The 27,346-nt window shown below is 42.6% G+C and overlaps 1 protein-coding gene across 2 annotated transcripts in view; it reads right to left on the minus strand.

Annotated features, from left to right (window-relative positions):
• The window catches only part of ERBIN (erbb2 interacting protein), a 3,184,408-nt gene that overhangs the window by 471,647 nt on the left and 2,685,415 nt on the right, over nucleotides 1–27,346 (minus strand). For both annotated transcript variants that reach the window (XM_044063352.1, XM_044063353.1), the window contains exon 21: nucleotides 17,150–17,333. In XM_044063352.1, the coding sequence (XP_043919287.1) occupies nucleotides 17,150–17,333 (184 nt within the window). The remainder of the gene's footprint in view (nucleotides 1–17,149; nucleotides 17,334–27,346) is intronic.

A 27,346-nucleotide genomic window follows, 5' to 3' on the forward strand; every position in this document is an offset into this window, starting at 1 on the left:
GAATTAGGACCAGCTATAAGACCCTGCAAGTCTGCAGTGGCAAAGCCAGCTCTGGATTTAGAGAAAAGTGGCAAATGATAATCCTTGGTGAAAGTATGTACAGAACTCCAGGTAGGAGCTTCTAGATGTCCCTGGTAGGAACACCCCTGAGAAAGGCTGTGGAGGTAGATGCAGCCCTGGTTGAATGGGGTCTGATGCCCTGTGGGATAGGTTTTCCATGGTGCTTATAGCAGAAATGAATGCAGTGGCCTATCTATTTTGAAATGGTTTGCTTAAAAATAGTTTTCCCCTCTGTTCTTGCAGCAAATGCCACCAGCAGTTGTTCAGATTTCCTTTGATGTTTAGTCCTGTCCAAGTAAAATCTAAGTTGTCTGTGCACATCTAAGGAGTGCAGTATCCGCTCCCCTTTGTTCTATGGGTTAGGAAAGAAGGTAGGCAAATGAATGGACTGATTAAGAACCACACTGGATACCACCCTGGGCATGAAGGAGGGATTGGTTATGAGGGACACCCTGTCTGCATGAAAGATGATGAAAGGCTCCACTGACATAAGGGCCTGTAATTCAGACACCCTTCTTACAGAAGTTATTTTCCAGGAAAGGAATTTAAAATCTTCAGTAGCTGGCTCGAAAGGAGGAAGAGGGAGTTTCTCCAAGACAAAGTTAAGGTCCCAGGCTGGAGTTGGAGCTCTCCTGGGTGGCCTTAATTTTTGGCCCCTCTGAGGAACTGCTTGAGCAGTGGGTGAGAGAAGAGGGGAAGCCCTGTGGTGTAATGAGCTGAAATGGCTGAGGCATGAATTTTGATGGTGGAAAAGGACAAGCCCTTATGAAGCATCTCAGTTAAGTACTGTAGAATCTGAGGTAAATTGGGCACTGCTGCGCTCATCTCTTGACATTGATTCCAGGCACAAAAGCATTTCCCTTTTGCAGCATAAGATTTTCTAGTACTATGCCTCCTTGCCTCTAAAACTATATCCATCACTGATTTACTGAGGGATGGTAAAGGAGAGATAGGTAATTAGCCAGGCTGCTAGGTTCAGGGTTTGCAGCCGAGGGTGCAGAATCTGGTTCTCCTGCTGAGACAACAAGGAAGGAGTCTGAGGCAGGTGCCATGGGGCCAAGCGTGACACACTGCGCAAGAGGGGGTGTGTACCAGTGTTGGCATGGCCAGTATGGTGCAATTAAAATTGTCCTTGGCTTGTTCTGTTTGATCTTTAGAAGTACCTGGGACAGCAGAGGCAGAGGAGGAAAGGAATAAACTGTTTTTTCCAGCTGAAGGATAGAGCATCCACTTTCCAAGTTAGCTTGTGGGGAATCCTTGTGCAAAATTTGTCCAACAGATGGTTCCGGGGGGAGGCAAACAGGTCTATATCTAGGCTCCCCACTTGCTTGTCAACATGTTGAAAATCCTTGGTTCCAGTTTCCACTCGTGTGGATCCATGAGGTTTCTGCTTAGTCCATCTGACAGTGTATTTAGTTTTCCTGGCAGGAATTGAGCTTGTAGATTCACTTGGTAGCTCAAGGTAGTCTGCAGGGGGGGGGGGGTAAGAATTTGTACCCCCTGCTTATGTACCACATGACAGTGGTGTTGTCAGTCTTTACCATTAGTTGTCCTGGAAGAATGTGATCCTTGAAGGCTGTCAGAGCATTCTGTACAGCTAACATTTCCTTTTGATTTATGTGCAGGTGCATTTGACTTGGCTTCCATTTGCCTTGAATGCACTTCCCTGCCAGGAGATCCCCCCCCCCCATGCATAGTCTGATGCGTTTGTTAGGGTTTGGGTGGCAGGGGGTAGCGTGAATGGTAGTCCCTTATTTTGGTGGCAGGCCTCTGCCCACCAATGGAACTCTAGCTGTAGGCAATGTATGATGGGAATCATTGCTTCTAGATCTTGTGAATGTTGACACCATAAGCTTTTGAGATACCATTGTAGTTTCCTCATATGCAGCCTTGCATATGGAATTAGAAGAATGCAGGAGGCCATGAACCCCAAGGCTTGCAGCATCTGCCTTGCAGATAGCTGGGTTTTTGTGGCCAGTTGTTTGAAGTAGGTTGTCAAATGAATCCGTTTCTCTGGTGTGAGGAAAGCCATCTGGGAAGGTGTATTCAAGCTTGCTCCCAGGAACATAACTTGTTGACAGGGTACCAGGTGTGATTTCTTTTCATTTATGGTGTACCCCAGACACGTCAGCACCCTTTGAACAAAGGCCATATGATTCAAAAGTATGTCCTGGCTTTCTGCCTGAATTAGATAATCGTCCAGGTATGGGTATATTTGAATATTTCTTTGCCTGCAAAATGCAATGACTGGAGCTAGGCACTTTGCGAATATCCTGGGAGCAGTAGATAAGCAAAAGGGCAGTGCAGAGAATTGATTTGAAGCATAGGTATCTTCTGCAAGACTCCCTGATAGGGATTTGCAGGTATGCTTCTTTTAAGTCTACTGTTGCCAACCATGCATCTTTGCCTAGCATAGGAAGCAGCTGGAGAAGAGTCAGCATTTTGAATTTTGGAATCACCAGAAAGGTGTTTAGAGTAGAAAGGTCCAGGATAGGACGCCATGTATTGCCTTTTCTGGGTACTAGGAAAAGTCTTGAATAGATACCTTGTCCCTTTTCCTCTTCTGGTACCAGCTGAATAGCCCCCATGCTTAAGAGAGAGAGAGAGAGAACTTGATTTTGGGCCTCTGCAAACTGATTTGGGGGTAGATCTGGCCACCACCTTGGTGTTGGTAACGTGTGGAAGTGAAATCTGTATCCTTGGGACACTACATTTAAAACCCATTTGTCCTGGGTAATGAGTTCCCAGTTTTTGGCCTACAATCTTTCCGCCTAAAGGACCACTCTGTTGGGAAGTGCTTGGAAGTTTTAAAAACAAGTCATTGAGACAGCTTTCCATAGGGGGGAGTCTTATTACTCCCAGATTTGGGTGCAGAAATCCCCCACTGCTTAGTCTTGTGTGTCCCCTGGGACTGAAATCTGGGGTTTCTGCTGTGTCTGGGTTTGGCTTGGGAAGACCTGGAAGGGGCTAGAAAGGACCAATTCTTAGAGGGTCTATACCTAATAAATCTAGGAGGCAGAACTTGCAAGAAATCTTTAACAGTTTGCATAGATTTAGCTTTACCTTCCATCTTTTTAAGAACTTCCGCAGCTTTGTTGCCAAACAGGTGGTCCTGATTTAAGGCAGCATCCAACAGTTTAGCTTTAACATAATCAGGCAAAGATTGCTCCTTAAGCCAAGCATACCTTCTGAGCACAGACACAGTAACAGCAGCCCTGCAAGAGGCCTCTAATGAATCAAATCCACTTTGCAAAGTATGTTTACCAACCTGTTCAGCAGAATGCATTAAATCCTGTAATTCTTTATTTTCAGCACAGTCAGGAATCAACATCATTTTCTGTTTAAGCAACCCAATAACATGTTGTTGACACTTTAATACATGAAACTGGCAGTTTAAAGCCCTAATGGCCAAGGTTGTAGAAGTGTAAACCTTCTTGCCCCATCTATCCAGCGCCCTGGAGTCTCTATCAGAAGAGGTAGGATTTTTAGCTGTAGAAACCTTAATGCCCTTGGGTCCCAGTGAAATAGTCTCTGGATCTGCAATAAGATTTTTTAAAAAGAAACTTGTGTGAATCAGGAACCCTGTAATATCGGTCAGGTTTTCTGGGAGCAGGAGGCAAAGAACCAGGGACCAAACTAGATTCCGAAATGGCATCATCAACAATGTCTAGTACAGGAGGTATAGCTAAAGGCCTATGCTGAGGCAGGAGTAAGAAATCCCTAAGCCTCTTTTTTGAATCAGAAAAATCCTGGCTTTCCCAGTGGAAATGCTCTCAGAGTATGCAAGGTTTCACCAAAAGAAAAATCCTCTGGAGAGGAAGCAGAGGGAATAGAGTCTTCTGCATCAGAATCCTCATAAGTAGATAAGGGCAAATCCAGATCATCAGAAGAATCAGAATAGTAAGAATCCTGGTCAGAAGATTCATAACCAACTTCAGTCCTAGGTCGCTTAAAAGGGGGAGGTTGGCTTCCCCTGATTAAAGTTATAAGATCTTCAGCCATTCTTATTTGTTTTTTAGGCACAGAGGCCTGAGCATCAGTTTCTTAGGCATGGTTCGAGATTCAGGTCTAAATGAAGAAGGAGGCGTCGGTTTAATATGCAAGTCCATAGGCCTGAATACACCCTTAGAAGCCAGTGCCTGCACAGCGGCTCCAGACCCATCCAAGGTAGAGACATCCGCAGGCTCCACAGTTGAAGCATCTCGCGGCATACCAGACTCTGAATGGGTCTCAGTAGAGGTCTGCGAATCAGAAGTAGCGAGTATCACAGGCTGCGAAAGCGCCTTACTGAATACCAGCAAACTGGCGACTGGCTTAGGAGAAGCGTCATCTGCAGCTTTGGACCTAGGCGGCCTGTCTCTGTCTTTATCTTTGTGTTTTTTTGGAATCCCGGCAGTCAGATGGATAACTGATGACATTTCTGGATAATTAAACCAAGAACTGAAATATTTAGAGGTGAAAATATACCGACGGCGGATAGTGCGCTGATTAAATAAAGCACAAAACCGACAGCAAGGTGCATCGTCATCAGGGCCCAGGCAAGGATTACAGTATGAATGAAAATCTTTGAGAGGTATTTGTTTTCCACAAATAATGCAATTATTAACTTTTACTGACATCGGTAAGGAGCAAGAAAAAGTTTCCCCAATGAGGTACTTCGCTTTAGTTGAAGATTTCGGTCCTGAAACTCAAAAATGAAATTTCAGGAGTCGGCCAACTGGCACTTGCGAACTGCTTCTGCTTTGGGCACTGCACGGCAAGAAAGACTGATGTAATGGCGTCGGCTGCATGTTTTATACCCCTGACGAACTAGTGTCATGGAAGAAGGGGCAGCATCCAACGCAGGACCCAAGACTTTGTTAATCAGGCCGACTGAGGGCTACTGCAAGCAGATAACCCAAATGTAATGACTGCAACAATGAAACATGAAGAACATCCCTTAGTAATGAGATGTGCCACACAGGATGACTTTCTGATCACAGTGATAATGTGGTGGTCAAAAGAGAGGTTGCTGTTAACCTGTGTTCCCACATGTCTTATAACGCCTTCTGTGTTCAGTGGACTACCACTGATGTGGCAATTCAAGGAAACCGGGTTTTTCCCAAGAGGGATAATGACACATTTTTAGGCATTGAACTTAAGGCCGTGGTTCTGACACCAGTCATTGGTCTTAGTGAGGCCTTTCTGTAGGACGTCAACATCACTTGGGGAGTTAATAATAGCTCCTAACTTGTAAACCTCTGCGAACTTTGTCAGCCAGAGTCCCTTCGTGTTGGCCTGGACCTCAGAGAAGTAGATACCAAACAGGAGAGGACCCAGGACCAAATCCTGTGGGACTCCACTCTTGACTGGTCTGCAGTCTGACTTGGAGTCAGATACTTTCACACTGTGGGTTCTGTCTGTGAGCCAGTTTCAAACTCATCTAGTGATATAGGGGTTGATGCCTAGCTTAGTGAGATTTTCTATGATTCCTGAGTGGGGAATGGTATCAAAGGCCTTGGCCAAATCAAGGTAGGCTGTATGAACCACACTGCCTTCATCCACAGCTCTGGTGACTGACTCACATTCGTCGACCAAGTTGAGTAGGCATGATCTACCCTTCACAAAACCAAACTGTGTAGGATCCAGAGTTTGGAGATTCCCTATATCCTTGTTTATTAGGTCCATAATGATGCGTTCCATAGCTTTGCATATCAGACTCGTCAGGCTAATGGGGTGATAGCTCCCAAGGGTCTACAGTTGCTCCTCCTTTGTGGAGAGGGATGACAGTAGCAGTGCACCATTTGGTAGGGACAAAGCCTGAGGTGAGGCTGTGACTGAACAGGGCACACAGGTGAAGTGCCAGTTCACTCTGTAGTTCATGTAGAACACAGCCAGTGACATTGTCAGGTCCCATAGAAGCTGTATTCCTTGCCTTGGACAGTGCTGTTTTAACCTGTGCAGCAGTAATACTGGGTGCCTGGCAATCTACTGTTATTGTGATTGTTTTTTTGGGGGGAGAGAGGGGTGAAGTTGGCACTTAATCTGTCAGCCAGTATATTGGCAATATCTGTTGGCTCAGTATAGGAGGTAGCATTGTGCAGTAGCTCAGAGCAAATCTGGGTATTGCCGTGGAGATTCTTTACATAACTACAGAAGGCCTTGTGATTGTCTTTACTATTTGCTACAATTCTGCTTTCATAGTTAGCTTAAGAGGATTTGATGAGGTATCTCAACTTTTTGTTGAGGCTGATAAGGGAGTTTTTCCAGTCTTGGGACTTTACCTTATTCCACATCAGTTTCCTCCTTCTGTTGTAGAGTTTGTTTATGGCAGGGGACCACCAGATTGGTTTCCTTTGTTTGGAGGAGAGTGTCTTGGTTCTATTGGGTATGGAGAGATCCATGCATTTGTGTACGTGTTCGTATAGTGCATTGGTGTATGATATGGCGGCCAGGCAACTATTCTCCATTTGCATGGCATTGTGCATGACAATTACTTTGAATGCATTCCATTTTTTAGCACAAGTGCACATGTTAGTGTTTGACAGGCTGTTCTCTTATGCAGTTGCATCTTATCATCTTCACTTGAACCTATGTCGCTTTTTCAAAACTTTTTGCTTCAATGTACACACACACACACACACACAAAAACTAAACCCATTTCAAATTACAGCACACATACAAATCTATTTACATTTCAAAAAATTAAGTTTACCCTTCCATATTGGAGCATCTGCCTCAGACTGATGGTTGCACCCACAGGAACTAAGTATTTTAAAATTAAGTACTCATGCTAAAGCACAATAAGAGCTTGTGCTCCCACTTGCATTGATTACTATTTGTTTTGTTTCTATTACCTTCCCAGAAGCAAAAAACAGCATGCATGCTCTCAGTAAACATTAACATTTAGCCCTAAAAATGCACTAGCTACCTTTAAATGCATACAATAAAATAAAGCACTGTTACATTAAATGCATTAAAGTACACAAGCTGCTGGACAGGCAACATGTTGTACGCTTTATTAACCTCCCACAGTTTCAAACTTCATTTATTTTTCAATTAACTGAGTTTACTTTTAAATGTTAATTACACTAAACTTGTATATTTTCCTCAGCAGAGAAGAGTTCAGTTGTCTTAACTGTTTGCACCTGCAAACATCTTGGTCTCCAAGTAAAAGCAGTTAATAATGAAAAAATAGAAAAGTAATTTTGTAGATGCATTAAGGAATCTTTGAAAATTTTACTCAGAACACACTGTTCAGACCTCTCAAGATTAATTGCTTGCACCTGTGAAAGCCTTTGCTAATGGAAAAAGTAGCTAATGACTTTGCATATTCAATAAATAACTACATTTTTCCATGACCATAATTTTTCATTATTTTGCCAAACCAGTTTTTCTTAAAAAAAGTGATTACAGCTTAAACCATGGAAATTAATTTGGATATTAACCTCTGAAATTACTACCATAATTCTACTTGTAATGTTATTGATATACTTTTACATCCTCCCAGCAGCCCGAGATCATACTGGATTAACCTTAACTTACTTCTGTCCAACTTTTCTTACCTTATTACAATGTACACCTAGATACCCTACAACTAAGAAAAAAGTACTTTCTTGCTTTAATATCTTTAACATACACATCAGTCTCAGATACCCATTCCCCTACCTCATCTCACATTTAAAACACTCCTGACTGCAAAATTTACAAGCATACCTCTCAGCCTGAGAGTAAAAAATCTGGACATACACTAAAATAATGGTGGGACAAAGTCCTACAAATAGGGACAGATTTTAAATAATGCTCTTATAAACTTAGAAAGTGAACAGAACAAGAGTTGTGTGAACACACATTTTCTGAAGGATACAAAGTCTGAAACTCAAATGTACATCATTATTTAGTGACTTTAATCCTCAGTGATTGGTCAGAAAATCACAAATTTTATGAGGAATGGATCAAAAACATGAGGCAAAAATTTAGACAGTTGAAGGGTATCTTTACAACATGACATGCAATTTGCATCATGATTTTTATGAAGATATTAATAAGAACAAAACTGCTGTACTTAAAAGTTACTTCTTCAGTCCATTCAGTGTATTTCTAAACATTAATGACAATGTCGGATATATGTAATGAAGTTCATCCACCAGATGAACTGCCAACCAAATTCTATTCTTTCTCCTTATTGAAAGCCACATTTCACAAATCTATTCCTATACCCAATGGAAATTGATGCTTTACAGTTTCCAATGTATTCACTAACATTACAATGATGCTGGCCTTCTGGTCATCTCAACCTCCCATCACCAACCTCTGGTTCAAGTTCAAGGTATTCCAGAGTCGTCTAGTCAGCTCGTGTGCTTTCTTCTGTTTTTCAAGCATTTTCCTTTGGAACAATGGAAAAGTATTCACTGATAGTCATTTTGTGGGTTTTGTTATTATCAGAAGATTGAGAAACAGAGCTCCTTTCACCATGCTGTTTCACTCTTCCTCATTAGCTTCTTCTGCAAAAAATGTTTTTAATCCTTCATGAACAAATTGCCCTAAACAGCTGGATACAATAACCTGACTTTCACAACTGCCTGTTGACATCCCCTGACTGATGTGATAAAGTTGCTTTTCTTCTGCCAGCTATACAGTGAGTAATCATTTTACACACTCTGCTGTCTGCAATTTTTAATAATTTTCCCTTCTGCCACAATTTGGTCAACAGCAATTCTTTCTATTTGTATGACTGCATCTTTACTAATTTAACTGTAGGCTGCTTTCTCATAGCAAAATTTGGAGCATACACATCATGTACCCTCTCAATTAATAAAACCTGCTGTGGAACACCAGTCTAGTTGCTTATTTATACTTTCATGAAAGTAATGCAGTCATTTCCTTCCAGTTTCTCAAGTACAGCAAAAATTTCACATTTTCTCTGTGTGCTCTGTCTTCATTATTTTTTTTTTGAAACTTATCTTTTTGAGATGCCTCATGCTCAGATGGCCATTTCTTAACTTCACCCTCTGATTTTTGTAGTTTTGTCAGTTTATCTGAATATCTAGTTAAAATCCTCTTCTGTTTTTCTGGTCTTTTTTTATGTGACTTTACATACTCCCTTCAGTGTTTTGCTTATTTTGAACATCTCTGAGTGCACTTGATTTTCCCTCTAAATTACTGAAAGACATCACTTGTTCCAAAGTTGAAACTTATAGGTTCACTAGGCTAGCTACCTTTGTAGACCATTTTAACCAAAGCCAATTGATCTTTTGTGTTCAAATTAAACTATGGATTAACCTATTCCATTTGCTTAGATATTGGCCTTACCCATCCCATGGCTGATAAAGTACAGTTTTGTACCTACCATAAATGTAGATGTTCGAGTGTTCACCCTGCTGCAGTCATCACACTTGGGTTATGCTGTCGTCAGGCGGTCCCGAATTCCAAAGTCTTGGTCCGGCGTTGGTTGCTGTCGCCTCTTCCCTGACGTCAGTGCGCCAGGGGTATATATAATGCAACCAACGCCATTTTCTTCAGTTTTTTTGCCCCAGATGTCAGGTGCCCCCAAAAAGGTGGTCAGAAATTAGTACCAAAGGGAGTAACCTCTGCACAAACACAAAATCCCTTCAGCTATAAGCAAATACATCAGTAAGGTATTGAAGAGATTTAGCCAGTAGATCAGAGGGGATGGAGGGAGGGTAACCTGGACTGCAGCAGGGTGAACACTCTAACATCTACATTTATGGTAGGTACAAAACTGTACTATGTTCATTGTGTTACCCTGCTGCAGTTATCACACTTGGGTTGAATCCCAAAGCTAAGGAAGGGGGGAGGTATCATAGAGGGATAGTGGAGGCTATAAGGCCCTGCAGAACTGCAGTGGCGAAGCCCGCCCTGGTCTTAGAGTAAAGAGGTAAGTGATAGTGTTTGGTAAAGGTGTGTACTGAACTCCAAGTTGCAGCTTCTAAAATCTCCTTGGTTGGAACCCACCTGAGAAAGGCTGTAGAAGTAGCTGTTGCCCTGGTAGAGTGGGGTCTAATGGTAGCAGGAACTGGTTTCCCATGATGGGTATAGCAGAAATGTATGCAATGACCTATCCATTTAGAAATGGTTTGCTTTGATATAGCCTTCCCTTGAGAAGCTGTAGCATAGGATACAAAGAGCTGGTCAGATTTTCTGAAAGCCTTAGTTTTGTCCAAGTAGTAACGAAGTTGCCTGTGAATGTCCAAGGAATGCAGGAGTCTCTCGCCTTTGTTCTGTGGATTTGGGAAGAAGGTGGGTAAGTGGATGGTTTGATTTAAAGCCTCACTGGAAACCACCTTAGGCATAAAGGAAGGATTAGTTCATAGAGAAACTCTGTCTTGATGACAAATGAGGAAAGGTTCCACTGCCATTAGTGCCAATAGCTCCGAGACTCTTCTAGCTGAAGTTATTGCTAGCAGTAGGGCAGTCTTCCATGATAGGAACTGAAGATCTGCAGAGAAAGCTGGTTCAAAGGGAGGTAGCGTTAGTTTTTCCAGAACAAAATTGAGGTCCCATGTTGGTGTAGGAGCTCTACTGGGTGGTCTAATGTTTTTTGCCCCTCTGAGGAACTGCCTTAGAAGAGGATGTGAAAATAAAGGTGGATCCGTGTTGTACTGGGCTGAAATAGCTGAAGCATGGATTTTAATGGAGGAAAAAGAAAGTCCTTTGTGCAACATCTCAGCTAAATACTGTAGAATGCGAGGCATGTGAGGATGAATTGTGTCTTGACCTTTAGCTTGGTTCCAGACAGAAAAACCTTTTCCATTTGTCCGAATAAGCCTTCCTGGTGCTTGGCCTCCTGGCTTCCAGAATAACATCCAGAACTGCTTGGGAAAGAGGAGCTGGTTGGATGTTTAGTTGATTTGCCATGCAGCCAGATTTAAAGTTTTGAGCTGGCAGTGAAGAATCTGATTGTTTTGTTGTGTGAGCAAATGGGGAATTTGTGGCAATATCCACGGTGGGCTGTGGGCCATATTTCTCAATAGCGGGTACCAGTGCTGGCGTGGCCAGTCTGGGGTTATGAGAATCAGTCGTGGTCTTTCCTTTTTGACTTTTGTGAGGAGAGGCAATGGAGGGAAGGCATATACTGTCAGGTTTTTCCAACTGAAAGAGAGTGCGTCCACTTTCCAAGCTTGATGGTGAAATGTCCTTGTACAAAAATTTTGTTAGTTGATAGTTTTGAGGACTGGCAAACAGGTGTATGTCTGGAAAGCCCCATTTTTGCGTTATCATTGCAAATATTTGTGGATCTAGTTTCCACTCATGGGGATCCTTGATGTTTCTGCTGAGGTCGTCTGCCAATGTGTTCTTCTGTCCTGGCAGGAATTGAGCTTGTAACTGAACTTGGTAAGCCAGAGCTGTGTTCCATAAGATCATTGCTTGTCTGCATAGAGGGTAGGAATGTGTACCCCCTTGTTTGTTTATGTACCACATTACTGTGGTGTTGTCTTTCTTTATTGCAAGTTGTCCTGAATGTAATAGATCCTTGAAAGCTGTCAGAGCTTTCTGTACAGCTAGCATCTCTTTTTGATTTATGTGCAGATTTCTTTGATCTGCAGTCCATAGGCCTTGAATGCATTGTCCTGCCATGTGTGCCCCCCAGGCGTAATCTGAAGCATCTGTTGTGATAGTTTGCCTGGCTGGGGGCAAGGTGAAAGGCTGACCCTTGTTGAGGTGACATGCCTGTGACCACCATAGAAATTCCTGTTGTAGGCAGGGAATGAGAGATATCATTGTGTCCAAGCTGTGGCTGTGTTGAGACCATACGCTTTTTAGGTACCACTGTAATTTCCTCATATGCAGCTTTGCAAATGGTATTATTAGTATGCAAGATGCCATGAAGCCCAAGGCCTGCAGAATTTTTCTTGCAGTTAATTTGGTCTTTGTTGCCACTGTCTTGAAATATTGAGTCAGTTGTAGTTGCTTGTCTGGCGTAAGATAAGCCTTCTGGACCGTTGTATTCAAGCTGGCGCCCAGGAATGTCATTTTTTGTGAGAGTACTAGTTTTGACTTCTTTTCGTTTACTGTGTACCCCAGGCAGTTTAGTAGATGCTTTACAAAGGCCAGATGATGTAAGAGAATGTCTTTGCTTTCTGCTTGGATGAGGCAGTCATCCAGGTATGGATATATTTGAATTCCTCTTTGTCTGCAGTATGCAATTACTGGTGCCAGGAATTTTGTGAAGACTCTGGGCGCAGTAGATAAGCCAAAGGGCAGTGCAGAGAATTGGTAATGGGTTGAACCAGCAATGAAACAGAGGTATCTTCTGCAACTTTGTCTGATAGGGACATGCAGGTATGCCTCCTTGAGGTCCAATGTTACTAGCCATGCTTCCTTGTCCAACATGGGAAGTAGCTGCTGTAGTGTTAGCATCTTGAATTTGGGTACTTGTAAGTAAGTGTTTAGAATTGAAAGGTCCAGAATTGGTCATCAGGCATTGTCCTTTCTGGGCACTAGAAAGAGTCTTGAGTAAAATCCTTGGCCTTGCTCTTGAGTAGGTACCAGTTGAATGGCTCTCATGTCCATGAGAGCTGTAATTTGCTTTTGTGCCTCTGCCCATTGATTTTGTGGCAGGTTTGGCATTCCTCTTTTCATTGGCAAGGTGTGAAAGTGGAATCTGTATCCTCATAAAATTATGTCTAGGACCCATTTGTCCTTTGTGACAATGTGCCAGTTGTCTGCAAAAAGTGCGAGTTTTCCCCCCAAGGGGGCTGCCAAGAGAGTATTGCTTGGCCAGATGAGGTGCAAGTCATTGAGTTTGCCTTCTGGTGGATTGGGACCGGTCTTCTCCTCCCTTCTGTGTTGTAATGCCCCATTGGCGAGGTTTATACTGGGCTTGTGGTTGTCCTCTGCCCCTTGGGCGTCTGTATTTACCCCTCTGTGGTCTGTCAGTAGCTGGAAAGGACCAATTTTTTGTTGGCCAGTTTCTGCTGAAGCGAGGGGGTTGTACCTGTAGGAAATCTTTGACTGTCTGCATAGATTTTGCCTTATCCTCCATTTTCTTTAAGACTTCTTCTGTCCAAAATGAACATCCTGCTGTAAGGGAGCATCTAGTAGTTTTGCTTTAACATGATCAGGTAGAGTTTGTTCCTTTAACCAAGCATGCCTATGTATAACAGACCCAGTGACAGCTGCTCTGCAGGAGGCCTCCAAAGAATCAAACCCACATTGTAAGGTATGTTTGCCCACCTGCTCAGTTGCATGCAACAGATCCTGTACTTCTTTCAATTCAGATTGTTGAGGGAGAGTGGTTATTCTTTGCTTTAACTGAGAGATTAGGAATTGCTGATACTTAAGCATGTGAAATTGGCAATTCAGTGCCCTCATAGCTAGTGTGGCTGAGGTGTAAACTTTTTTCCCCCACCTGTCTAGTGCTCTGGAATCCCTCTCAGAAGGTACTGGGTTTTTAGCCATAGAAGCCTTAGCCCCCTTGGGACCCTGGGAGATAGTCTCTGGGTCAGCTACAGGGATTTTGTAAAGAAATTTGTGGGAATCAGGCACTCTATAATATCTGTCAGGCTTAGCCGGAGCAGGAGGTAGACAGTCTGGGTTCAAACTGGATTCCAAGTAAACATCATCCATAATGTCCAAAACTGGTGGGATGGCAAGTGGTCTGTGTTGGGGGAGTAAAAGAAACTCTCTGAGCCTTTTCTTTGAGTCAGAGTAGTCCTGACCTTCCCAGTGAAAATGTTCCCTCATAGTGTGTAAAGTTTCCCCAAAGGAGTAGTCTTCAGGAGGAGAAGCTGAGGGAATAGAGTCCTCAGCATCAGAATCTTCATAAGGAGAGAAAGAGTAATCTTGGTCCTCAGAGGAGTCTGAAGAAATGGACACTTGTTCAGAGGATGCATAATCTTCCTCTTGTCTAGGCCTTTTGTCAGGAGGGGGCTGGGAACCCCTGATTAAAGAAATCAAATCTTCAGCCATTTTGAGCATCTGTTTCTTAGGCATGGGGCCTTGAACAGGAGACTGAAGTGCAGTCCTTTTAGATTTAGTAGGAGTCTTCGTCTTAGAAAACGTTTTAATGGTGAGAGTCGTCTGTCTGAAAACACCTTCAGAAACAGATGGCGTTTCTGTAGCACCGACGTCTTTTGCAACAATGTCGTCGGAAGGGCCTGAACTAAATGGCTGTGTCGGCCTGGTGCATTCCGCCAAAATTTCTGTAGCGGTCTCGGGTTCCAGATCTGTGGTAGCCAGGGGCTGCGTCGGAGCCTCACTGAGGACCGGACAACTGGAGACTGGATCAGCCGAGGCCTCGGAATCTGGCTTAGGCCTGGGCTGTCTGTCCTTATCCTTACGTTTTTTGTGCACGCCGGTAGTCGGTTGCTCCGACGGCATGGCGTAGTTAAATTTCCTACCGAAGTAGTGTCGTGCGAAATCAAAGCGTCTTTTAATAGTACGCTTATTAAACCTAGCACAAAACCGACAAGTAGTGACTTTGTGGTCTGGGCCTAGACAAGGTATGCAATAAGAATGAAAATCCTTATGAGGTATTTGCTTCTCACAAGAAATACAACTGTTAACTTTTTCTGACATCGGTCTGAGGCAAGAAAAGTTTCCCCAACGGGGTACTTAGCTTTATAGAAGACTTCGGTCTGAAATTCTAATTCGAAAATCTCAGGAATTGGCCGACCGGCACTTGCGAACTGCTTCTGCTTCGGGCACTGCACAGCAAGAAAGACTGAAGAAAATGGCGTCGGTTGCATTATATATACCCCTGGTGCAATGACGTCAGGGAAGAGGTGACAGCAACCGACGCAGGACCAAGACTTTGGAATTCCGGCCGACTGCGGGACTGCCTGACGACAGGATAACCCAAGTGTGATGACTGCAGCAGGGTAACACGATGAACATCTATACACTACCCATAATGAGAATAACTGAGATCATATCACAGATAATTTGAGGAGATCCATGCATGGAATAAAGCATCTAGGAGCTGCTTCTGTCCATTAGTATTGCAGGGAGCAATCTTGGGGCAAATTGCTTCCTATCCCTACAGCCAAGTTGTACTTCAATATGGACAGGGATGAACTTTGCTTTATGTGGATGGGGAGTCTGTTAAAGAGCAGCTGTACTTGAAATGCTTTTGGCTGAACAGCTGCAAGATTATTCCTAGTTAAGAGCTTCTCTCCATTTTGTGGTTGAGTTCACTTATTTTCTCTAAATTTCTATTTTTGCTGGCATTCAGTCAGTGCACTTACTAGCCAGTAACTGAATTTTAACCATACTGAAAGTTTTTACTTGCGTTGTTTAACTATTTCTTTTCATACACAGGGAAAGCTCTACTCAAGCTGTTGATCTATGTGCAGCCATCTTGGACGTCTCCACCTAAACTAATTTACGGGCAAGTCTTGTATGCAATTCTTCTTACCTGCAAAACAAATCTTAAGTGCCCTATGAACGGATGATCAGGTCTGCCACAGAGACGCATCACACTCACTCAACATTCCCTGAAATTTTGTATATTGGACTGTCCTGAATTAGTTAACAGACTTATAACTGCCCAACTACTTCCAGTTCATAAAATGTTTTGTAATTCCTGCCTGCCTCTCTGCAATGCCACACAATGGTATGTTCCTAACAGAGATTTGATACTTTTTTTGCATTATCTCTCCTTATCAAATGTGCTTTGACACACAATCAATAATGACCTTTTATTCAATACACTTTGAATAAGCAACCTATTCCCTCTACCATCAGTCTTCAACCTACAGCACCTTTTGATATAACAAGAGGGGTACACAACTTTGCAATATAAAGCACTACATGAAGCAACACATACGTAAGATTATTAACATTAAGGTACGTTAATCTAAATCACCAGCTAACTATGAAAATGTGATCACATAACTTTAGAAAGAAAAAATAAATAAAAATATATCAGACTGAACATTTTTTGAATTTAAAAGACCACTCAATCTCCATCGTCTTTGAGTATAAATTATGTAGCATGTTAAGATTAAGTGCTGACCATTGAGTAAAAGGGAGAATAAATGTCCAGTCTGATTTTTAAGTAAAAGTGCTCTTGTGATGTAATCCACAAATGCATTTAGGCAAACTATATGCCAGCCAAGACAAACAGGGAACAGTGAAACTACTACTAGATTTGTGTAGCATCATGATTTTTCAAATATTAGTGACCCTACTCTACTCACAATTAACACAACCGATTTTGAAATGACCCCATCTTTGATCATTGGTACCCCACTAGAAACCAGTACAGCTAAACAAGAATCTCATTTAAAGATATGACATTTCCCCTCAACAGAAATTCTCAACTGAGAGAATTATCCTTTAACACACACATATATATATATATATATATATATATATATATATATATACACACACACACACACACACACACACACACACACACACACACGGGAAAATACACATGTGTATAAAGTGTGTGTGTACAAATGAGTGCACACACACCAAGGGCTAAAACAACCACGTCAAACTAACTATCTCATTATATGAATCCATACAGATATGGGAATGAGAAACAAGGAGCAGTAAAGGGTGAACTAAATGTGTTTGAGTTATATTAATACAACTCGAGCAGATTTTTTTTCAAGCTAATCCTGTTATGCTCCACTGTTTCTCATTCCCAGTTCGGTACAGATTCTTATAACAAGGTGTCAGACTTGGATGCAGATGTGTTAGTATTTTATCTTTGAACCAGAGTCCAGTGACCATCTTCAGATGAATGAACTTCTTGGGGGGGGGCTAACTTCAGTATTTATAATGTGATGAGAGATTGATCCTTTTTTCATTGTTTGGATTCTTAGCTTTATAAAACAGCTACCGACTGCAAGTAATGCATGTTACTTAAAATTCAGTAAGCCCTTAGGGATATCATCACTTTTAAGGAGTATGACGCACCAAAATTCCATTTTAATGCAACAAGAAAATATCTAAATGTGCACTACTTGAAAGCTATATAGAAAGCACATTTTTTTTCGTATTATGCTAATGCCTAACAATACAAGTGACACCAGCCTAAAATGCAAAGCCTATGACATTTAAAAAAACCCATAAAAGCTCGACTTCATGATTACTTTCAAAAAGCCTGCTTTAAGAAGAGTCTACTGCTTACCTGGTTCTGGAAATAAGTGAAAATTTTGACTCCCTTTCTGGGGAACAAAGGGAAATGTCCTGACTGCTTTCAGTATTCAAAGAGACAGAATCAGACATTCGAGAAGGTGAGGAACAGTTGCTGTTGTTCTGATTGCTATTGGGCACTGTGTCATCTAGCAATGAATCCACATCTTTGCTTTCATCTAAAAAAGTAAACAAATACATAAAGAACTAAGAAATGAATAAGCAATCACACATTTACATAATGCGTATAGCAAACCTTAAGCCTCAAAAGTGATTGAACTCTTCTGATCTACTTATCTCATGGCATTGTCAAAGGAATAAAATATCATTCTTGCAGAGCTGAGTCAAAAATGCTCAACTACTGCAGAAATTGCTTCTTTGATCTCAGTAGTACCCTTTATGCAGGTGGACATCTTGCTTCTGTCACTCCCCAAAACCTAGCAGTGCTAGCACTTATATGGATATACGGCTCCCTATTTACCAAAACCAAAACCTCCAAATGCACTTTTAAAAGAAAGAGGCTTCAGAAGTTCATTACATCTAGAAAATAATTTTTCTGTAGGGGTCAAGGCCACCCATGCCCCCTCATATGCCCTTTGCATCCCCAGCTCGATGAACTGGTTACTCAATTTAATGAACAAAATCGCATGTCACAAAATGCAACTTTGCAAAATAGGGCAGAACCAATAAATACATGAACAAACCGTACTCTCAGATCTTGACAAAGTACATAAATTTCCTCAGTGACGTCATCTTCATCAGCAGCTAATTTCCTCAATAATGCCAATGTGTATTCTGTCTCTCCACCAAAGTGCACATATATTAGAAAAGTACAGTTTTGTACCTACCATAAATGTAGATGTCCGAGAGGTATGCATCTGCAGTCCTAACAAATGGGTTGTCCTGGCCTCAGGCAGCCCTTCGGTCGGCCGGATTCCAAAGTCTGGGTCTGGCCTCGGCTGGTGTCGCACTTCACCCGACGTCATAGCTGCAGTTCTTCGGGTATAAAGGCTTCAGCCGACGCCATTTTCCTCAGTGTTTCTTGCCCCAGATGCCAGATTCCCTCTAGGAAGGCTAAATTTGGATAAATGCAAATGTTTCCAAACAACAGAGAGCAAATAGAAATAAACATGTATATACATATATACAAACAAATACACCATAAAAGATTCCCCCAGCTAGCTACAAGATGGGCAAATACCCTAGGAGTACCACAGAGGGGAAGGAGGGTGGGTAATCCTGACTGCAGATGCATACCTCTCGGACATCTACATTTATGGTAGGTACAAAACTGTACTATGTCCTTCAAGGATGCATCTGCAGTCCTAACAAATGGGTAGAATACCATAGCCAAACTGGGGGAGGAGGCCCTAACTAGATTATGGTGTAGTTAAGATCCCTTGCAAGACAGCAGTGGCAAAACCTGCTCGGGATCTGGAGTATAAGGGTAGATTATAATGCTTGGCAAATGTATGCACGGAGCTCCAAGTAGCAGCCTCTAAAATGTCTTTTGTAGCCACTCCTCGTAAGAAAGCTGTAGTAGTGGCTGTAGCCCTTGTGGAGTGAGGTCTGATATTTTCTGGAGTTGCCTTTCCATGATAAGAATAACAAAATCTAATGCAATTTCCTATCCATTTTGAGATTGTCTGTTTTGAAATTGCTTTTCCTTCCATTCCTGTGGCATATGCTACCAGAAGTTGGTCAGTTTTTCTATTGTTCTTGGTTCTGTCCAGGTAGTAGCGCAATTGCCTATGTACATCCAAAGTATGCAGCAGTCTTTCTCCCCTGTTCTGTGGGTTGGGGAAGAATGTAGGTAGGTGGATTGCTTGGTTTAAAGATACCCTGGAGACCTCCTTTGGCATAAAGGTAGGATTAGTTCTCATGGACACTCTATCCTGATGGAAGATAAGGAAGGGTTGCACTGCCATTAATGCCTGTAATTCAGAAACCCTTCTTGCTGAAGTGATTGCAAGTAGGAAAGCAGTTTTCCATGATAAGTACTGTAATTCTGCTGTTGCTGCTGGTTCAAAAGGGGGAAGTGTCAACTTTTCTAGTACAAAGTTCAAGTCCCATGTAGGCAATGGTGGCTTCCTTGGAGGCTTTACATTTTTGATTCCTCTCAGAAACTGCCTGTGTAGAGGATGAGAGAAGACTGGAGGATCCATGTTGTATTCTGCTGAAATAGCTGACGCATGAATCTTAATGGAAGAGTAAGACAGGCCATTGTGGAAAAGTTCTGCTAAGTATTCCAGGATGTTAGCTATGTTTACCAGTGCTACATTTTGCCCTTTTGCTGTACTCCAAAAGATATATCTTTTCCATTTCGCTGAGTAAGTTTTTCTTGTTGAGGGTCTGCGAGCTTCCAAGATAATGTCTTTAACCCTTTGAGATAAATCTGGGTTATTTTGTCTCATGCAATGCTCCAAGCAGCTAGCTGCAGTGTTTTCAGGTTCGGATGCAGGGTTTTGAAGTTGTTCTGTGTTAGCAGTAAAGGAACCAGGGGTAGAGGCCACGTGAGCTCCCGAGACATACTCCTCAGTAGCGGGTACCAGTCCTGCCTCGGCCGGTCTGGAGCTATCAGGATGATCCTTGGGTGGTCTTCTTTGATCTTCAATAACACCTTGTGCATCAAAGGAAGAGGTGGGAATCCATATGCTGTCAGGTTTTCCCAACTGAAAGACAGGGAGTCCACCTTCCAAGCAAGTGGGTGGTATGTCCTTGTGCAGAATTTTTTCAATTGGTGATTGTGTGGAGATGCGAATAAGTCTATTTCTGGTAGTCCCCATTTCCTTGTGATGCATTTGAAGATGTCTGGATGCAGCATCCATTCGTGGGCATCCATGGTAGTCCTGCTTAAGATGTCTGCTAGTATGTTTTCTTTTCCTGGCACAAACATTGCCCTGAGCTGTATGTTGAGGCTTAGGGCCACATTCCAGAGATCCATTGCCATCCGGCATAGAGGATATGAATGTGTGCCTCCCTGTTTGTTGATATACCACATAACTGTGGTGTTGTCCGTCCTTATCAGCAATTGTCCCTGTTGGAGAAACGGACTGAATGACTGAATTGCCAGTTTTACTGCCAGCATCTCTTTTTGGTTTATGTGTAGGTTTAGCTGGTCTTGAGTCCATAAGCCTTGTATGCATTTGTCCAGCATGTGTGCCCCCCAACCGAGGTCTGAGGCATCTGTGGTGATAGTCTGGCTTGGTTGAGGGCTGTGGAAGGGCAGTCCTTTGTTCAATTGACAGGCCTGAGCCCACCATCGGAATTCTTGCTTCAGGCATGGAATTATTGGAATTTGGGTTTCTAGGCTGTGCTTGTGCTGAGACCATAAATTCCTGAGGTACCATTGCAACTTCCTCATATGCAGTCTGGCATGTGGGATCAATATTATGCAGGATGCCATGTAACCCAGGGCTTGCAGGATTTTCCTTGCTGTAAGCTGGTTCTGTGTTGTTAATGCCATGAAGTAGAGTGGAAGGTGCTTTTGTTTTTCTGCTGTGAGGGATGCCATTTGATTTGATGTGTCCAGTTCCGCACCCAAGAAGGTCATCCTCTGGGATGGCAACAGCCTTGACTTTTTTATACTGACTGTGTATCCCAAGGCTTGCAGTAGATGAATGACCCTTTTCAAGTCTTTTGTTAATTTGTCTTTGTTGTCCGCTTGTAACAGGCAGTCGTCCAGGTAAGGGTAAATTTGAATTCCCTGAAGCCTGCAATGAGCAATTACTGATGCCAGGCATTTCGTGAATACTCTGGGCGCAGTAGATAAGCCAAAAGGCAATGCTGAGAATTGATAATGCTCTGATCCTGCAAGAAATCTGAGGTATCTTCTGCAATTTGGTCGTATGGGGACGTGCAGGTATGCCTCCTTGAGATCTAGAGTTACCAGCCAAGACTCCTTGCCCAGCATGGGAAGAAGCTGCTGTAGAGTCAGCATTTTGAATTTTGGGACAATGAGGTATGTGTTCAGTGCGGACAAGTCTAGAATAGGTCTCCATTGATTTTCCTTCCTTGGCACCAGGAAAAGTCTGGAGTAAAATCCTTGTCCTTGTTCCATAGATGGTACCTTTTCTATAGCTCTCATCCTTTTAAGTTGTCTATTTGTTCTAGAGTGTTTGCCATTTGATTTGGAGGTAGGTTTGGCATTCCTCTCTTCCTTGGTAGAGTATGGAAGTGAAACCTGTAACCTTTGTCTATTGTCTGTAAAATCCATTTGTCTCCTGTAATGCAATGCCAGTTTACTGAAAATAAGGCTAGCTTTCCGCCTAAGGGTGCTTCTAGTTGTTCCCTGGTAGGCGGCTTCAGAGCCAAGTCACTGTGATTGTCCTGTGGAAGTGGTAGTGGCTGGATCTGCAGCAGTACTTTGCTGGTTGTTAGGCTGCCACTGACGTCCCCTGTAGGCACCTCTGGATTGACCTCTGCCTCTTGTGCGCCTATTCCTGCCTCTCTGTGTTCTGTTGGTGTCTGGAAAGGACCAATTCTTGGAAGGCCAGTTCCTACTAAACCTTGGAGGCTGGACCTGTAAGAAATCCTTGACTGTCTGGACAGATTTTGCTTTCTCTTCCACCTTCTTCAGCACTTGCTGTGCAGGAGAGCCAAACAAATTGTGTTTATCCATGGGTGCATCTAGGAGCTTTGATTTTACATGGTCTGGTAATGACTGCTCTTTTAACCATGCATGCCTTCTGATCACTGTACCAGTCATAGCTGATCTAAAGGAAGACTCCAGTGCATCATAGCCACATTTTAAGGAATGGTTACTGACCTGCTGTATGTTATGTACCATTTCCTGAAGAGACTTTCGATCTAAAGCTTCAGGTGAGGACAACTTTTTAGATAACTGATCTAACAAATTCCTGATACTGAATCATGTGGAATTGACAGTTTAAGGCCCTAGCCGAAAGAGTAGCAGAAGTATAAACTTTTTTACCCCATCTCTCCAAGGCCCTAGATTCCCTTTCAGAGGGGAGTGGGTTTTTGGCAGAGGTAGCTGCTACAGCCTTGGGGCCCTGTGAAATAGTTTCAGGATCTGCAAGGGGAGCCTTATACAAGTGATTATGTGTGTCCGGAACCCTGTAGTATCTGTCGGGCTTAGCAGGGGCCGGAGGGAGTGAATCAGGAGCAGTACAAGCATCATTAAATGCATCATCCACAACTGTAAGTACTGGAGGAATGGCTAAAGGCCTATGCTGTGGCAAATGCAAAAAAGTCCTAAGCCTTTTCCTAGAGTCTGAGAAATCCTGACCCTGACATTGAAATTGTTCCCTCATAGCATGCAAGGTTTCCCCAATAGAAAATTCCTCAGGAGGAGAGGCAGAAGGAATGGAGTCTTCTGCATCAGAGTCCTCATATGGAGAATAAGGGCCCTCAGGAGGGTTTGTATTTTCTGATTCATCTGAGGAGTAATCAGTAGAAACTGGCTCAGGGGGTTCTGCTCTAGGCCTCTTCTCTGGAGGGGGTTGAGAGGCCCTATCAGGGTGAGACTGGGATCCCCTGATCAAAGAAATGAGATCCAATGCTAGACTAAGCATTTGAGTACTAGAGCTAGGCCTGTGAGAGGGGGCTTTAGTAGGCACGGCCTTGGAAGATTTAGCTGCTTTAGCCCTGGCAAAGGCCTTAATTGACATGGATGCAGGGGGCCTAGCAGCTCCACGTGCAGGAGTAGATACATCTAGGGGAATAGTATCTGATAAATCCTGAGAAACTGTAAGAGCAGGTGGAATTTCAGTAGCAGATTCAGCCATGCTAGAAGAGGCCTCGGTAGTAGGAGGCATGCTTTCGGCCGAAGGAAGAACCGCAGACTCAGTTTCATCGAAACAGACACTTGCGGTTGAAGCAACCGGTTTCAGCGAAACCGCAGACCAGTGTCGGTCCTTTTCTTACGCTTTTAGCTAAATGTGAAGTCGGTCCGGCGGCATGATATAAGCAAAAGCGGGCGAAAACTCCTCTGCAAACTCCGACCAACGTCTAAGCGTCCGTCGGTTGAAGGAAGCACAGGCTAAACAAGCTGCTACGTCGTGGTCTGGGCCTAAACAAGGTAGGCAGTAAGAGTGGAAGTCTTTATGACATTGGCTGAGGCAAGAAAGAGTCCCCAACGGGGTACTTAGCTTTTTAGAAGTCTTCGGTAGTAGTAATCTCTGGATCTGACCGACCGGCACTTGCGAACAGCTTCTGCTTCGGGCGCCACGCGGCAAGAAAGACTGAGGAAAATGGCGTCGGCTGATGCCTTTATACCCGAAGAACTGCAGCTATGACGTCTGGTGAAGGTCGACACCAGCCGAGGCCAGACCCAGACTTTGGAATCCGGCCGACCGAAGGGCTGCCTGAGGCCAGGACAACCCATTTGTTAGGACTGCAGATGCATCCTTGAAGGACATCTGTAAACTCTAGCAAACTGAATGGTGAGCTAAGTGATGGATACACCTCGTTCTATGGCGCAGAAGAAAATAATCCCCCCCCACTGTGACCAGTTTTTGATTATTAGCCTCATCAATGGATCAGGGATGCACGGAAGGGAAAGAGTGAAGAGTAACTTTCTGACTGCTTCTCAACGGTCACAAAATTTAAAAAGATTTCTCCAGTTGAGGCAGGAGAAACAACTGCTAAATGTTTTGTTGTGGATGGGGGGGGGTGTTACTTGGAGGAACACCCCTTGCTGAAGTGAGGGGAAGTTCTCTGCATTTGGCCTTCTGCATGCTCCCTCCCTGTTGCTTAGCCTGGTGTGTGCAGGGAAAGTAGGGCATTCTTGAATATTTAGAACCACCCTTGATGACTGAGTAAATGATGGCCCCTCTCAGCTGACCCTTGCCCCAGTAATGGGGAACACATTGGCTTATTACTGTGGACAAGGCTGATGATGGGCCTCCCTAAGAACAGCAATAAAAATACAGTCTGAAATTTACTTAGAAGTTGCTTGCTGAAATTATTATACACTATTTCCAGTGGGTCCAAAACAATATACAGTGGATATAAAAAGTGTACACACCCCTGTTAAAATGCCAGGTTTTTGCGATATAAAAAAATTAGACCACAAAGAATAATTTCAAAACTTTTCCCACCTTTAATGTGACCTATAACCTGTACAATTCAATTGAAAAACAAATCTGTTAGGGGAAAAAAATAAAAAACGTACAATACGCTGGTTGCATAAGTGTGCATACCCTTAAAATAATACTTTGTTGTGCGTGCACACCCTTAAACTAATACTTTGTTGAGGCACCTTTTGATTTAATTACAGCACTCAGTCTTCATGGGTAGGAGTCTATCAGCATGGCACATCTTGACTTGGCAATATTTGCCCACTCTTTCTTGCAAAAGCACTCCAAATCTGTCAAACTGCGAGGGCATCTCTTGCGCACAGCCCTCTTCAGGTCACCTCACATATTTTCTATTGGATTTAGGTCTAGGCTCTGGCTGGGCCATTCCAAAACTTTAATTTTATTCTGGTGAAGCCATTCTTTTGTTGATTTGGATGTGTGCTTGGGATCATTATCATGCTGAAAGGTGAAATTCCTCTTAATCTTCAGCTTTCTAGCAGAAGCCTGAAGGTTTTGGGCCAAAAGTGACTGGTATCTGGAACTGTTCATAATTCCCTCCACCTTGACTAAACCCCCAGTTCCAATTGAAGAAAAACAACCCGAGAGCATGATACTGCCACCACCATGCTTCACTGTGGGGATGGTGTTCTTTTGGTGATGGGAAATGTTTTTGCGCCAAACGTACCTTTTGGAACTTTGGCCAAAAAGTTCAACCTTGGTCTCATTCAGACCATAACCCATTTTCCCACATGCTTTTGGGAGACTTGAGGTATTGTTTTGCAAATTTTAAACAGGCCTGGAGGTTCTTCTGTATAAGAAAAGGCTTCCATCTTGCAACCCTACCCCACAGCCCAGACATATGGGGAATACGGGAGATTGTCACATGTAGTACACAACCAGTACTTGCCAGAAATTCCTGCAGCTCCTTCAGTGTTGCTGTAGGTCTCTTGGCAGCCTCCCTGACCAGTTCATCTTTTCATCAATTTTGGAGGGACATCCAGTTCTTTGCAAGGTCACTGTTGTCCCATATTTTCTCCACTTTTTGATGACTGTCTTCACTGTGTTCCATGGAATATCCAATGCTGTGGAAATTTTTTTGTACCCTTCTCCTGACTGATACCTTTCAACAATGAGATTCCTTTGATGCTTTGCAATTTCTCTGTGGACCATGGCTTTTGCTGTAGCAAGCAACTGAGTAAATGTCAAGAAAATCCTACTAAGACAGCTGAACTTTATTTGGGGGTAATCAGAGTCTGTTTAATTGATGGCAGGTGTGTACCCAAGAAGACTGAATGCTGTAATTAAATCAAAAGGTGCTTTAACAAAGTATTAGTTTAAGGGTGTGCACATACAACAAAGTATTAGTTTAAAGGTGCGCACAGTTATACAACCAGCGTATTGTACATTTTTTATTTTTTATATTTTTTCCCCGAACAGATTTGTTTTTCAAATGAATTGTACAGGTTATAGGTCACATTAAAGGTGGGAAAAGTTCTGGAATGATTTATTGTGATGTCAATTTTTTATATCATAAAAACCTGGCATTTTAACAGGGCTGTGTAAACTTTTTATATCCACTGTATATCATTAGAAGCGGCTGAGTTGTACTTTAAACTCAAAGTCAGAAAAACAAACAAGTGTAGTTAAGCTCTGTGGCAAATTACCCCAGCTTGTCTGGGCTAGATTACTAGTATATACAGTGAAATCGCCAGTAGGGAAGGAAATGGAATGGGCAGGAAGTACAGGCTCCACCCACTACCCATTCTGGGGTAACAGAGCTCAATAATTTGTGACTAGAAGTACTTCTGGGTAAATACACTTGTGTGAGACACTTGCCATAAAAGATGAATTAATGTTGTCCTCAAATGTTTAGTCAAAATAACTGGTTTAACGACCCTTGCTAAGCGGCAATCGTCAGTCTTTTGTTTCCCATTTTTGCTAAACAACAAACACACTCCTGATTAAGAGGGCAAAACTAACTCAGGAAAATAAAAGAGACATAACCAAGCCATCACAGAAGTAAACAGATTCTGGGGCTGTAACTCAGGGAAAAATTTAACATATCTTCAAGTATGACTCAGGATTACAACGAGACAACCAGGCCTTTGGCTGAAAAATTCAAACAGCATATATTCTTCAAACAGAAGGATTTATCCAAGTAACAACAAGTCCAGTCTGTGTAAAATTCACAACTCACAGTTCATTTATTTGAGTGACATAAAAATGGTAAGCACTTTCATTCATTTATTTGAGTGATATAAAACGGTAAGTGATTTCGCTAGCGAAAGCGCTTACCGATTTTATGTCACTCAAATAAATGAACTGTGAGTTGTGAATTTTACACAGACTGGACTTGTTGTTACTTGGATAAATCCTTCTGTTTGAAGAATATATGCTGTTTGAATTTTTCAGCCAAAGGCCTGGTGGCCTCACTGTAATCCTGAGTCTTGGTTTGATTTTCTTGCTGAATTTTATCAATGAGGCATTTACCCCGTGGAGTATAGTCCATTTTGTTGTTTGCTACTATATCTTCAAGTATGCCATTTATGGTCCTCTACATAATCATGCATCAGCTGTTATTCACTGTCAGCAATGGTAAAGAAAGAAACTGCTTCTGTCATGACAATGCTCCATGGCAACCTGATCGTTACACTAGGCATGAATGAAGATCCTGTCATGCATACCTAAAATATACAGTCGAGGATACAAGCCAATTTACTTTTTTCAGCCATTTCTATGCAATGGAATAAACTAAGTTTTAAAGTTTATCTCACCAATCACACTCCATGCAGCAGTAGTCAGTTTTCAAAAATGCAAAATATCTAACATCATGTAACACTTGGAAACTTACAAAGGAGGGTGCATGATTTAACAAACTATGAAGTAAAGAATGATCCAATCAATTATTCGTAGGGTATTTCAAACATTTTCCATTGTTTGTGTATTCATACTTTACTCAAAATAACTAGGTAGCTATAATCCAAAGGTCACACGGAGACCTTAGTTTCCATGCCTTGAGCAACCTGCTGTGGCAGAATTACTTGCTGCCTTGGAAAACATCCAATTTGTAATCTTTGTGAAGGTGTGGAATGAAGATCAGATCAATGTTTCACATGAAACTCCTGCTTAAGAAAGGGGCAAGATAACAAATC

This window comes from Protopterus annectens, chromosome 2.part1 (assembly GCF_019279795.1).
Source record: "Protopterus annectens isolate FY-2018-M chromosome 2.part1, PAN1.0, whole genome shotgun sequence".
Classification (NCBI taxonomy): Eukaryota; Metazoa; Chordata; order Ceratodontiformes; family Protopteridae; genus Protopterus; species Protopterus annectens.